This window comes from Arachis ipaensis, chromosome B07 (genome assembly GCF_000816755.2).
Source record: "Arachis ipaensis cultivar K30076 chromosome B07, Araip1.1, whole genome shotgun sequence".
NCBI lineage: Eukaryota > Viridiplantae > Streptophyta > Magnoliopsida > Fabales > Fabaceae > Arachis > Arachis ipaensis.
In genome coordinates this window covers 122,144,096-122,159,708 of record NC_029791.2, presented here as the reverse complement: position 1 = coordinate 122,159,708, position 15,613 = coordinate 122,144,096, and the positions used below count along the sequence as shown (strand labels likewise).

Sequence of the window (15,613 nt, the reverse complement as noted above, 5' to 3'; positions counted from 1 at the left end):
AAGCCCCTACCACCAGAACACTCCTCGGCCTCAGCAACCGCCGCAACCGCCTCTGCACCACCACCAGTACCACCAACACCATCAATTCTCCCCTTACTACCACCGCGCACCGCCTCCTCCTACCGGCGGATACCTCCACCTGTCAACTCCGCCGGTGTCGCAGCACCGGCCTCTAGCTCTTCCAGCAGCCGCATCAGGCGGCGGTGGATTCTACAAAGAGGAAGAAGACATGTCAAACCCTAGCAGCAGCGGCGGCGGCGGCGGCGGTAGCGGAAGCGGAACAAAGAAGAGGTTTAGAACGAAATTCACACAGGAGCAGAAGGATAAGATGCTTGCATTCGCGGAGCAGTTAGGGTGGAGAATCCAGAAGCATGATGAATCTGCAGTTGAGAATTTCTGCGCTGAAACCGGTGTTAAGAGACATGTTCTCAAGGTTTGGATGCATAACAATAAGCACACTCTCGGTAAGAAACCCTAATTCCCCCCTCTGAATGCAAGATAGTGTTTGCATGTGCGAGAAACATTGTAATCTGAAATTTCAATTGATGAGAGATCTAGCTAGCTAGGGTTCTTGTTAATTATTAGTTATTTCTTCTTTTTTTTTTTTAATTTATGTCATGAGACTTTTAATTAGTTCAGTTGTTGGCTGCTCATGATTTTTTAATTTTCCGGTTTATTATTCATATTTTCATAATTAATTATTATTCTGGACTTAAATTAGTATAATATCGGAAACTAAACATGATGGTGATTATGATGAATTGTTTTTGTTATCATTAAGAAGAGTATGGAGGTGAACGTGTATGGCATGCAGAGAAAAGCAGTGTTATCTTCTCCTGAATTTGCTCCTTATCTTGGGTCAACAATCATTAAGCTTTCTCTCTCATATTAATGTCGATTAGTTAGTTTCTCGTTCCCATTAACGTAAGCACACCCCAGAATTCGCTTACTTTCACATTCACACTCCAGAAAACCTTGATCCATAATATTATTAATTTAATTTAATTTAATAATGCAATATTATTTTATGTTGGTTTTGGCGTTTATTTATCTTTCTTTTCTTCAGTCAGGTACTTGCATTGTGTTATGAAGACGAGGTACCTCGTCCACCATTATTATTAATTCTTCTCGGACTTCACTTTCAGTTAATTTTCTTCTTTTCTCTCGATCTGTATGTTAGGTCGCTGTTTCTTTTTTATTTTTTATTTTTTATTTTTTATTTTTTATTTTTTTATTGTGCTTTGAAAATCCGATTCGGCCATTGGCGTATCAAAATGATGACAGAAAATAATAAATAGAAAATGGAAAATGAAAATGACTGAGTATGAGTGGGTGAATTCACGCGGCGTGGTGTAGTACACTGTTTGTGGGTGCAGCAGCATCATCACAGATCACAGTCTTTTGCAGCTCAGATGTGTGCAGATTTCAGAACCTTTTTTTTTTGTTTAATCTGATTATCATGATCATGATCATCAACACTGCTCCACGCTAATGCTACCTCTTCATTTCCAACCTTTTTTTTTAACCCCTTTAATTTGTCTGTTTCTGCTTTGTTCTTTGATTCTTTCTCTTTGCCTAACTAGTGTAATTAACGAGTCTAGTTAGGTTTTATTTTGCTTAATAACTACTAATTAGGGTTATTAACTTATTACTGCTTCTGCATGTACCACCGAGAAGGACCATATATCTTCAGTTTCCTTATTATTGTTGAGAATATATTAAGAATAATCGTCTTTATTTTGAGTTACAATAATAATCGTCTTTATTTTGTTCCTTACTTAGTTTATATGCCACTGTTCCTTCTTGGTAATTAATTAATTAAGCCTTTACAAATAGTAATGATAGGTATTAATAAAAATAACATGTGAATGAATATTAAGCAAGTTGAATTGGTCTAGTGATTAGCTTACTAGTCCGCTTAAATAAGTATTGAAAGTTTAAATTTTGTCTTGTGTATGCAATAATTCATAGCAAACTCTTAAATAAAGCTCAGTACTGTAACGAATTAGTCTTAAAAAAAAAGAATACCGTAAAAAATCAAATAACATGTGAACATTAATAGTTTATATTGAAAATGATAATAAATAATGTTAACTTTTGAACTTAAAGTTTTTTTTTTCTCATATTTAGTTTATTTTTAGATAATATCAAGTCTCAACAGAAGAATATTAAATAGAACAATGAAATCAAATTCACCAATATTTTATTAATTTAACTACATGATTGACCCCTTGAACCACGTAAACTTACGATCATTTAATTCTATATGCACTAGTTAGATAAAACTGTTAACACACTAGCACTTTTTCTTTCTTTCAACGGCACAATCTCATATGTATATAAACACTTATATTTTATGATGCATATATATTATTAAACATTTCTATTATTATAACCTGAGTTTATTTCTATCAAAAATATTTGATAACTAAAAAATATTAATAAAAAATAATCAGAATATGTCTTATTTAATATAAAGAGATTATTTAGCTGTTTTTTTTTCTCTAACATTATCGGATTTCTATATTAAGAGATTGCCTTTGTCTCGGAAACAATCGTTTTGTAACCCCTCAATTAAGTTTAATTTACTCACATATACTCTTCAATAATCAAGTTTCATATGGCAACCTAATAATGTGATGGTGTTGTATATATAAACTGATATGACGTTGATTGTACATTACAGACAATTTATTGGGGTTTGGTTTGTCTGATCAACTATATTAATTCATGTCTAACATGATTAGCTCATTGAAATTAATGTCTTGTTTAATCGACCGTACTTAGCAGGAGTGTTGATGTTTTTCTTCTGTGTCCACACATATTATCACTTTTCAAAAAACACATACACTATTAAATTTCTAATTATTTGTCTGCTTAATTAATTAATTAACCCACATGTCTAAAATGTTGATGAGCGAATTTGGTAGTTGAGTGCATCTCCCTTAATATAAATAGGATAATAAGGTACTAGATAAGTGCAGATATGATTAGCTGTAAATAGTTAATGGCGTAGCAGGATGATAAATTATTTTCTACCAAAAATTTATATATGAGTGCTTTCACTGCCAAAATGATACACCAATAATAATATATCATCCTAGTACGTATATTATTTTATGTACAAATTAAATTCACTGCTTAATTAATTAATCACGTGGAACAGTTCTAAATTGCCAGCATCGGTTGGCATAATTTTTAGTCACCTCTATCATTTTTAAATTAATGAGAATCATCACCAGCCAATAAGTGATAATTTATTATCATTTTGAGTTCTATGCTAAATTAGCAAGAATTGTGTTATGGATATATATGTACATATATGTTAGATATTCTTTGAACGATATAAAAAATTGAAGCGCGATAATAATGACTATGACTAAAATAAAATTTATAATTATAAAAAATTATATCTATTTGAGATTTTTAACCAAACGTTAGTCTATAAAAAATGTCGTTAATTTTTAATCCTATGTAACTTGTTGGTATTAATAATGTAACCAAATTTCTTTTTTTTTTTTGAATACTCTCCTTTTTTTCAGTTATTTTTATCTAATCAAAATTTTAAATCCCAATTTATAAAGATGGAATGAGACAAAAATAAGAAAATAAAATATAACTAAAAATTTTAGCCTAAAAAAAATTTAAACAAAATCTTAAAAAAATCAAAGAATTTGAACTTCATTAGTTACAGAAAAAACGCAAAAGAAACATAAAAAGAGCACAAAAACAATAAAAATCAAATTGGATGAAAAATGCGCAACTAGTTTAACTTTTTACGTGGCTTTTATTATTTTAATTTAATTTACAAATAACATAGTAATTCACTATTGTACTCTGAGTTTTTTGCTCTCTTGGTACCAAAGTTAAAACACAAAATTTGGGGTTTTGCGCGCAGAGAAAAAGCTTCTCCATCAATAGCGATTTCTATTCTCATCTAACTCGACAAACTTTTTCACTCTTCACTAGCGTTTATTGTTTGTCCATATCGCCGGTGTAGTCGTCGCGATCATTTCTCTCACGTATCTAGAGTCTTGACGTTGCTGGGTCAATCGTCGTTGTTGTCACCTGCAAACCGTGCCGCTAAAGTAGTTGTTTTCGCCTTCCTATCATTCTATGAGTTAAACTTTTATTCAAAATCTGGATCCAACAAAAGCTCTATGCATTTTTTGCCTGTTGATAAAGAAGAATATTCATTAAATGATCCTAGATATCGCTGCTATAAGTCTAAATGTTGCGATAGCATTTGCAGTGATGAAGAAGATGAGCAGCCAGCAGCATAACCATAAGAAAATGTAGATGCTCTGGTTCAACAAGTGCGTTTGGAGGTGAGAATGGAGTTTGAGAGAATGACATTATTCAAGAAAGTAGTAAGAAGGTACAACATTCTTATTGAAAGGAGCATTTTCTTCCCCATAGTTGATCCGAAGCAATAAAAAATCATGTTATGACAAGAATTTGCCCATGGCAGATTTGTTATGCACGAAAAATTCATCCTCTTAGTTATCAAGTAAAGACCTTTGTTGATCAACACACTTGTGCAAGAGACAACAAGTGCAAACCACTTGTTGAAAAGTAGGTAGTGGATGAATTGGAGGATAACTCAACCAGAGTTGACGATGAAAGAGGCTGAGCAATTCTTCAGAGAAGAGTACGATGTAAATATAAATGAAACAAATACCTACCGGTGTATAAAGCTTGAGAGTGGATTGAGGGATCGGAGAAGGAACATTATTCATTGCTTCGAGACTATAAATTTGAGATTTTAAGGTATAATCCTAGTTTAACTGTGATTATTGAGACAACAACGATGCCTGATTTAGGTAATCTTTTTAAGTGAATATATATTTGTCTTAACGCTTACAAGAAGGGTTTCTTGGGTGGATGTCAACCCTTTATATACCTGGATGGGGCATTTCTTAAAGGGTATTGAGGGGCAAAGCTGTTGATAGCTATCAGACAAGATGCTAATAACCACATCTACCCGATATCCTATGCAATTGTTATTGCAGAAACAAAAGACAATTGGAAGTGATTTCTTCAACTGTTACAAGAGGATCTTAGAGATGATACGTCACTTGGATTCAGTTTTATGAGTGATCAACGAAAGGTAATGTTATTTGTGTTTCATTAACTTTAGTTAAATGCTCTGTTATATACACTAAACATTACTTTCATAGTACTCAAGAGAAATAGTTTAGTGTATCTAAAACAATATACCATAATTCAAAACACAGAAATCTAATAGAATTAATTTCATGTTTTTGTTAACAAATTTAATAAATTTAATCATATGCTACGTTCTTTTATAGCCTTGTATGGTGTTTTGGTATTATAATAGTTGTAACAAATTTGTATTGTGCAGAGTTTGTAGGGTCTTATACCTGCTCTACAGGAAATTATGCCAGGATTGTATTATAGATTTTGTTCTAGGCATATATAGCAGAATTTTGCTAAGTAATGAAATGTTAAGGAGTTCAATGTAGTATTATTTAGCTGTGCAAAAGCAATAACTCCCTAGGAATTCAATGCTGTCATGGACAAAGTTAAGAGAATAAACCCTCACATTTTAGCGAGTGGCCAAAGAACGATAACATCACAAACAATAATGCTGAGGTGTTCAATGGTTGCATAAAATAAATGAGGGGTAAGCCAACTATCACCATGCTTGAAGAGATTAGATATTACATTATACTCATCTTGGCCAGGAACAAGAAGACACTGGTGGGGTATGGGCAGGATTACTCCACTTCAGTAGAGTAGATTGGAAGTCGAGAAGAGGAGATCAACCGTTGGAGGTCGTTTCCAACAGGTGATTTAGCTGGTAACATGTTTAAGATTCAATGCTTGTTGGTTAAGGTCAGTGTAAAATTAGGGAAGAAAACATGCACCTGTAGATTTTGAAAATTAAATGGTCTCTCCTGTCAATATGTTTGTGTTGCTCTAGCATATCATAATAGAAGACCCAAGAAATATGCAAACAATTGGCTCACTGTTAAAACATACAATAAAACGTATGAGTTCCTGATTCAACCTATTTCTGGCAAAAAGTTTCAGAAAAAGCATGGCTATGCGAATATTTTATCACCAGCATACAAGAGGGCAAGCAAAAGACCAACGATGAAGGGAAATAAAATGAGTGATGCACCAGAGCCACAACTAGATCCTCATAGAGTCAAGCAAAAATATAGACAACTAGTTTGCAAATATTGTCTTAGTGTATAATTGTTTACAATTAGTGTCATATAAATACCACATTAGAATTTATCCTAACTTGTTTCTTGCTATTTCAAACCGGACATAATAGTAGAACCAGTCAGAAAAAGAAGGACGACATAGCTACATTCGAAGAAGTAGGACCAACAGCTACAAGTGCTGCAGTGCCATCTATGGTGACTCCAACTATTCCATTTTATTTTCTCATCTTGCACTTCTTCATATCATATATTTTATCTTTAAGCAATACCTCATCATTTTTAACTATTATTGTAATTATTTTTTCTCTAACCAAGTGATACCAAACATGTCTCTTCTATAGGGCTGGAAGTGAGCCAAGTTGAGTCGAACTAGGCCAAGTTCAAGCTCGACTCACAAAAATTAAGCTTGGCTCACGGCTCGATTCATTAACAATTGAACCTATTTCGTAAATTCAAGCTCGCATCAACGAAAGCTCACAAGTTGGCTCAAATAATAGAAACATAATCTATAATTCTATATCAATAAAGTATAACTTATATATATTAAAAAATATTAAAAAAGATCAATTTTATATATTGTCTATCTATCAATTATAAATTTTTTATTTATGTCCTACATCAAAATTATATATAAAAAATGACTATAAAATTTTAAATAATTAAGAACATTAATATATATGTAAAATTATATATTATTATTTTATATGTGTGTGTGTATATAGTTTATAATACTAAGAGTGGAGTGAAGATTTTAGTCATTTCACGTAGGTTACTTCCTCTTCAATCATTTGTTTTGGAGAATCACAATTTTATTTTGATTCTTTGGGTGCAATGCAAAAATTAACTTTTACTGCTCGAATCTATTTTCTCTACTCAAATTTTCACTTTATATAATGTGATTAGAAATATGGATTTCAATTAATTGAATTTAGATGTTTTGGTTGCTCATGAATCATCATCACTATTTACTTTGCATAAGTACACTTTTTTAAATTTTCTTAAAAAAATTAAATTATAAAGCTTAAGCTGCCATGTCAAGGCGCCTGGTTATACTAATCAAATAAAAAACCATAATAATGGGTGGGACATTCACTTAATAACCAGACAGTTGTAAGAGAGTCAAAGAAAGTAACATGATAGAAATGAAAGAATATACAGAAAAGAGAGATTGACAAGAGATTTGAATTGAAAATTAAAATAATAATTATTGTGCTAATTTTTAGTTATTTACAACAGAATCATAACCTTCTATTTATACAGCAGAGTTTGTTAGAGGGCCTTATCTCTAGAAAGCTAACAACTTCTAACTAAATCAGTTATAGCTAACTAACAGTTTTACTAACTGTTGCTCATATCTCCAATATCCCCCCTCAAACTTGGAGATACTCTTGCAGTAACTTTAAGTTTGTCTTTACACTTGTTGAAAGATTTTGCTGATAGGGATTTGGTAAAAATGTTAGCCACTTGATCCACTACACTAATATGAACAACACTTAGCTAATTCTGATTTACTCTTTCTCTAACAAAATGTAAATCTAACTCAAAATGTAAATCTAACACTTAGCTGCCAGCAAAACTGCACTCATGTTATCGCAATATAGAGTGGGAACAGTGTCAACTTGGATGTGAAGTTCCTTGAGAAGATTTCGGAGCCAGACTATTTGGGAATCTACTTCAGCTAGTCCCCTATACTCAACTTCTGTGCTGGATCTACTGACAGAGGTTGTTTCCTACTGCACCAAGATACCAGATTTGCACCAAGATAAACTCCATAACCATAAGTGGATTTTTTATCATCAACATCCAATCCCTAGTCTGAATCACGAAAAGCATAAATTCTTAAGTCAGTGTTGGAATTAAACAAAAGACATTGTTCTATTGTCCCAGCAAGATATCGTAACAATCTCTTCACACATTTCCAATGACTAATCAAGGGTCTTTGCATATATGGACTTAATTTGTTAACACAATAAGAGATTTTTGGTCTTGTTAAGGTAGCATACTGTAGAGTCCCTATAACAGATCTATATAATGTTGCATCGTCAAAGATATCTTTTCCTTCTTTAGATAGTTTAACACTTGTGATAATAGGAGTTGGAACTCCTTTTAATTCTTCCATGCCAACTTTCTTCAATAGGTCAGAGATGTATTTTGTTTGGCTAAGTTGAGAAGTTCCTGAATCAATCTTACATGCTTCTATTCCAAGAAAATAACTAAATTCACTAAGATCTTTTAAGGAAAAAATGTTGTGCTGCTTTATAGTATTTTGAATGGAAATTATATTATTCCCAGTAATAAGTATATCATTGATAATGAGATTTTGTCGTGTCGGTCTAGAATTTCTCTTCTAGAAATAAGAACTTCGTTGTAAGCATAGTTCTAAACCAACAAACAATTCCACATAAAAAATTTGGTTGTCACAAATAACAAACCCCAAATGAAAATTAACCGAAGTATTTAAACTCCGGGTCGTCTCACAAGGAATTGCAACGAAGTGTTTAATTATTGGCTATGAAGATCAAGGGGGTTTGATGGTATGTTTTTGCAAGAAAATAAATGACAAGAAAGTAAAATAACAAGAACTAATAAAAGAAATGGGAAGAACTCTTGGCTAGACATAGGTAATTGAGGTCACCATCCTTGTCTACAAACCAAATATTGATAATTATGAGAGGCCAACCTATTAAGTCTACTTCCATAAGCCTTAAGTACGTAATATCTACTCCTAAGTTTAAAGTACGTCAAATATGTTTGATCATATCATCCCATAAGTCCCAACCTACCTACTAATTAGATTAGTAGTGGGTTGGTGTCAATGAGTATCAAATTAATCACCAAGGGTTCTCAAATCACCAAATCATTGAGACCCAATGACTCAAGGTCACTCAATTCCCTTAGCCTAGGCCAAGAGTAAAGAGAACTACTCAAAAACTAATGAAAGCATTTTATCAAACACCTAGTGTGCAAGAAAAGTAAACATCACAAAATGCAAGAATTAACAAAACCCATAACTATCATAAGCAAGAGATCAACAATAACAATGAAGATAAACATAGAAGAGCATGGAAACATAAAATTGCATTAAAGAAAATCAAGATCCAACAATTGTTCATAAACATAAAAGAGAGTAAAACAAGAAATTAACAAGAGAAACTAAGAAGATTGAGACAATAGAACACTAAAATATAATGAGAACTGAAATCAAAACAAGAATTGAAAGATGAATTTGAGAAAATTAAACCTAAACTACCTTAAATTCTAGAGAGAAGGGAGAGCTTCTCTCTCTAGAATTCTACCCTAAAACATGATGGAAACTAAACTATGACTCTTCGTTCATTCTCCCCTCAATCCTTGGGTTCAATAGCATCAGAAATGAGTTGGATTGGGCCCAAAATGCTTCAGAAATCGCTGGGGGCGATTTCACTTTTAGTGGGCCACCAGCAGCATCGGCGCGCACGCGTACATGGCGCATGCGCACCCCTGAACGTGAAGCAACATATGGAAAATTTTATATCATTTTGAAGCTCCAGATGTTAGCTTTCCAACGCAACTGAAACCACCTCATTTGGATCTCTGTAGCTCAAGTTATGGTTAATTGAGTGCGAAGAGGTCAGGCTTGACAGCTTTACTGTTTCTTCATTTCTTCATGAGTTCTCCCACTTTGCATGCTTTTCTCCTCACTTCTTCCACCCAATACTTGCCTTATGAACCTGAAATAACTCAACAAATACATCAAGGCATCGAATAGAATTAAAGTGAATTAAAATCACCAATTTAAGGGCCTAAAAAGCATGTTTTCATATTTAAGCACAAATCAAGAGAGAATTGCAAAATCATGCTTTTTCATTGAATAAATGTGAGAAAGGGTGATAAAATCCCCCAAATTAAGTACAAGATAAACCACAAAATTAGGGTTTATCAATCAGCTACATATACTAGAATATATATAGCGATAGTAGGATCATGCTTGACAAATAAGGAGTGATCTGACCTGGTTTTGATGAAACCAAATGAAGCTAAAGTTGAAGAAAGTTTAACAAACCATGTTCTTGGGGCTTGTTTTAAGCCATACAAGGATTTTTTCAATCTACAAACCTGTCCAACATCACCTTGAAAAAATCCTGGAGGTTGTTTCATAAAAATCACTTCATTCAAATCCCCATTCAAACATGCATTATTGAAATCAAACTGCCGAGGCCGCCAATGATACTTTAAAGCAATGGTGAGAACAATTCTTATGGATAAAGGTTTGATTACAGGGGCAAAAACCTGTTCATAATCAACCCCTTCAACTTGGTGGTTACCCTTTGCAACCAATTTAGCTTTATACTTAGCAATATCTCCATTTGGTTTTCTTTTAATAGAATAAATCCAGCTGCTACCGATCACCTTGGCAGTAGGGGGAGGAGTTTCTAAACTCCATGTTTGATTCTTATATAAAGCTTGCAGCTCCTCCAACATGGCTTGATGCCAATGAGGTGACTGTAAAGCCTATGCAGTGGTGGTAGGAACATTATTATAATGATCAAGATTGGAAGAAATAGTTGTTGAGAATAGTTTTGGTTTTTCAATACCAGACTTGGATGTGGTTTGCATTGAGTGAGTATTAGTTAAAATTTTTGGTTTTGGAGAACTTCCAAATTGTATTTCTAAACCTGAAATAGGGACACTATCTGAGTGGTGTTGAGCTGTATTGACTTTAGACAGAAGAATTGGCTCATTTGATTTTTGGTTAGAGGCTTGCTTAGGTGATGATGCATCTAAGGAAGAGTGAGGAAGATGGTCAAAATTAGAACTAGATGAAACTGGTTGGTAGGATGAATGAAGAGCAGAACTGGACTCATTATTAAGATGTGCATTTGAAGAAGTATGAGTTATAATAGGCAGTACCAAGGATGTATGAGGAAATTGTTGCTTAGGCAAAACAGGAGGTGAGGATGGAAAAAGAATAGAATATGAAAACTTAGATTCATCAAATACAACATGACCAGTAATAATGATTTTTCCAGTTTTAGTGAGACACTTATATCCCTTATGATTAGGAGCATAACCTACGAAGATGGATAATTGAGATTTGTAGTCAAATTTATTGGTAGAATATGGTTTAAGACTTGGATAGCAAGCACACCCCAAGGTTCTAAGGAAAGAATAGTCTGATTTATGATGGTGAAGGAGTTCATAAGGAGTGATATTTTGAGTATTTGGAGAGGGAAGTCTATTGATGATGTAGGTTGCCGAAAGGAAGGCATCGTCCCAATGTATCAAAGGAAGAGAAGCTTTTGCAAGCATTGCAAGACCAGTTTCAACAACGTGACGATGCTTCCTTTCGGCCCGTCTATTTTGTCGATGAGTGTATGGATAAGAGAAGCGATGAGTGATACCGTGAGTAGCCAAAAATTAAGTGAATTGTGTAGATATGTATTCACGGCCATGGTCAGTTTGTAAAGCTTTAATCTTTAGACCCGTGTGAGTTTCAAGATTAGCTTTTAATTATAAAAAAGCATGAAATGCCTGAGATTTAGAATGGAGAAGATAAACACATGTATGCCTAGTAAAAGAATCAACAAATGAGATATAATAATTGAATCCATGATATGAAGTAATAGGGACATGTCCCCATAAATCTGAATACACCATTTCAAGAGGAGCATTAAAGTTAAATTTATTTAGAGAGAAAGGAAGAAAGTGCATTTTTGCCATACAGCAGAATTCACCAACATAAAAAGTGGATTTATTTGATTGAACATTCAAATTACAATGTATCATTACATTTAGAATAGTATTTATGCCACAGTGGCCAAGTCTATCATGCCACAATTCATATGAGTTCAAATTAGCATGAAAAACTTTAGGATAAAAGTTGTCAATTTGCACTAAATTCTTATCAGCATTGTCAGATTTAGTTTGAGTAACAGCCACTCTATCAAAATGATAAATGCCATTCCTAGGAATTCCTAGAAGAAGAATTTCCTTTGTAATCTGGGATTTAACACAACAATAGTTAGCATGAAACTCAAAGAAACACTTGTTATCATCAGCAAATTTATGCACACTTATAAGGTTATGAGTTATTTCAGGGGAATGTAATAATTTGTCAAGCAGAAACTTTTGTTTTGCATCAAGATTAACAAGATATGAGTGACCATATTAAGTAATACTACTACCTGTACTATTACCTAGCATAATCTGTTCAGAACCATTGTAATCAGATGAGTATATTAGATTGTTTGGATCAGATGTGACATGATGACTGGCACCTATATCAGGAAGCCAGGAAGAATCTGACAAGGCGGAAGGAGTTGCAAGATAATCACGAGGAGCATGAAATGGTGATGGAGGTGGAAGAGCCAAAGGTGTATTTGTTTGTTGATATATGGAATTTTGAGAAAAAGGGTGAAAGTTGTGATCAAAGCGATGGAAGCAAGAAAAGGCCAAATGTCCAAGTCTCCCACATACTTGACACTGAGGCCTAGAGTCTAAAGAAGAGTATCTGCCACCGCGAGAAAATCTACCACCCCTTCCACGACGTCCATAGAAATTTGTTCTTGAAGGTGGTCTTGCATACAGAAGAGTTGTTTGTGTGTAACTGGCAAAAACTGATCCAAAATCAGGTTTTCGAAAGCGATCGAACATATGTTCATGAGCCAGAAGGAGGGATTCAGCTTCCATTAGAGAAATTTACTCAATGTTTGTCATTACAGCAGAGATATACAATGCATAATCCTCAGACAAGCCTTCAGTAATGGCGGTAATATGATCATCAAGGGAGAGGGTATAACCACTTGCTGCTAGAAAATCCACAATCTTTCTTATCTTGGCGAGATATTCAGTAGCAGAAGCTCCACCTTTTCTATTCGACTTGAGTTCAAATTTTAATTATTAAATCTTGATTTTTGAAGTTTTAGAGAAATAATCTTGAATTTTTGCCCAAACCTAGTGTGCAAAAGTGCAATCCAATATTCTATTCTTGAAACTATCATCAATTTATGAAAGAAGCCAGGTCGTGAGGTAGTGATCTTTAGTCTTCCATTTCTTGTAGGATTCTGATTCTATTCCTGCAATTCGAGCTGCTTCATTATCAAATCTGGTTGGAATTTTCTCTGGATTAAGATGAGCCACCAATTCATTAGCATTGATGACATGAAGAGCCAAGTGCTGCCAGGTCTTGCAAGAGTTTTCATTGAGTTTATCTATCATAGGCCCAGAAAAAGTAGTTAAATTTGTAGAAGAAGGAGAAGAAGAGTGTGGGATAATTGCTGCCATGGATCTTGGACCTAAGCTCATGATACCATGATAGAAATGGAAGAATACAGAGAAGAGAGAGATTGACAAGAGATTTGAATTGAAAATTGAAATAAAATAATTATTGTGCTATTTTTTAGTTATTTACAACAGAATCATAATCTTCTATTTATACAGCAGAGTTTGTTAGAGGACCTTATCTCTAGAAAGCTAACAACCTCTAACTAAATCAGTTATAACTAACTAACAGTTTTACTAAGTGTTGCTCATATCTCTAATACAACGTAATCATTAAAAAGTATTTAAGATTTTATTTTTTTATTACTTTGAAGAAGAAGAAAACAAACTTCATGTTCATATTCATACATCATGCACAATTTCTAAAACAAATTCAATGAAATCTAAGAATATTTATATAAATACCCATTATTCTTTATTTTGAATATTAAAAATTTGAATCAATACGATACTATAAGCAAAATATGAAAATTAGTAAAGTTAATTTTAGAAAATAAATAAATAAATAAATAATAACTAAATAAAATGAAAGGTAATAAACAATCCTAGTTTATAACCTTAGAATTTTAATGGTTGAAAAAGAGAATAATTATATACCTCTAATTGATGGATGGTTCATATTGAAGAGACTCACCTATAAATTGAGTTTTTCTTTAATTCATTTCAATCAAGTCATCCAGATAGAATAATATAATATTTCTTTGAGTAGTTTTCTCCTATATATGTAGAGAGAAGTGTGTTCTCCTTTTATCAAGAGAGAGTGTTATTGTAGTCTCCTTGTAATAGAGAGAAGTTGTAATTCTCAACGAAAGTTATTCAATTATTTTCATATTTTATACAAATTTTTAATTTTTCATCTCTATATTTTGCTGTATCATTTATCTGGTATCTAACACAAAAAATATAATATTTGTAATCTTAATAAACAAACACAGTCTAAAAATTAAAAAAATATATATGTGATTAAGATAGTCTTACTTTTTTTTCTTTTTCTTTTAATTTAATTTTGTTGTCCTTAATTAGATTTTGAATATTGGTAATACTAAAAAATTTATAATAGATAAAAATACACACAAAAATCGTAAATATTCAAATACACATAAAAAACTATTTTTGATAGATAAAAATGTCATATTATTAGTGAATTTATAAGGTTAGTGTACTTTTATCAATTAAGATTAATTTTTTAAATATATTTTAATATTTAAAAACTTTGATGTATACTTTTGTTCTACCTAAAATTCTTTTATCTATATATATATTTTTTTTCATCACTTTACACTGTTAATTAGTGAGTTCTTGGTTGCATTAAATAGTAGGGTCAGCTAAGTTGATTTGTACTACTAATATTAAACATCATCTACAGAAGTTGGTCAAAACAAAACTCAAACCTTACATCATCGTTGACACAATAATGTGCTAGTTTTACGTATCAATTGGACGCTTCCTTCCTAAAACTTTGATCAAGTTTTATACATACACATATTTTGCTACAAATCAAGCATTTTTCGCAGATAATAACTAATGAGTTTTTTTTCGTTCTTTTATATATGTATATATATATAATGTATCCTATTCGCATCGGTTGACGATTGTGGAATGGAACCCTCAGCCATATAAGAGAAATAATAGGTGTAAAAAAAATTAATTCTCTTGGTTTAGCTTTATTAATCTAATAATCTAACAATTTATTTTATCTCATATTTATAAGGTGTAAACTTAGGTGCAGTCGACTTCATGTGAAGTTGATAGTTGAGAGCCGTTAGATAAAAATTTAATCAAATCAGTCAAACCATCTAACAGCTCTTAACTATCAACTTCACATGAAATCGACTGCACCTGAATTTTCACATTTTTATAAATTATTAATAACTAAAAACAATAAATTCTAATAGCTCTATAACATTTCTCCTCATATAATTATGCAATCCAACTCCTCCAAAACCTCATTGGTTAAACGCTCGGCAATAGCGTAGATATGAGGTCAGAATATAAGGAAAGGAAAACAAACCATGCATTGTCCAGTTTCTCTTGTAATCTTCTTTAAATTTCCTATTATTATTATTTGTATGTAAGGGTCACTTTTAAACAGTTTATTTTTAAGTTAGCTTTTGAAAATTAGTTTCTTTTTCTAATTTGTAATATTTGTACGTATT

The 15,613-nt window shown here is 32.5% G+C and overlaps 1 protein-coding gene across 6 annotated transcripts in view; it reads left to right on the top strand.

Annotated features, from left to right (window-relative positions):
* Nucleotides 1–1,749, top strand: part of LOC107606191 (zinc-finger homeodomain protein 2) — a 2,515-nt gene extending 766 nt beyond the window's left edge. The window contains exons 2-4 of one of the 6 annotated variants that reach the window (XR_002350577.1): nt 1–464; nt 782–924; nt 1,067–1,084. Coding sequence is in view for 5 of the 6 variants with exons in the window: in XM_016308194.2 (XP_016163680.2) it covers nt 1–464; nt 782–840 (523 nt within the window). In the remaining variant the exon portion in view is untranslated. Of the gene's footprint in view, nt 680–781; nt 1,000–1,066 lie in introns of those variants that run through there. The other 5 variants (XM_021106487.1, XM_021106488.1, XM_016308194.2 and 2 more) reach the window with 5 other exon arrangements.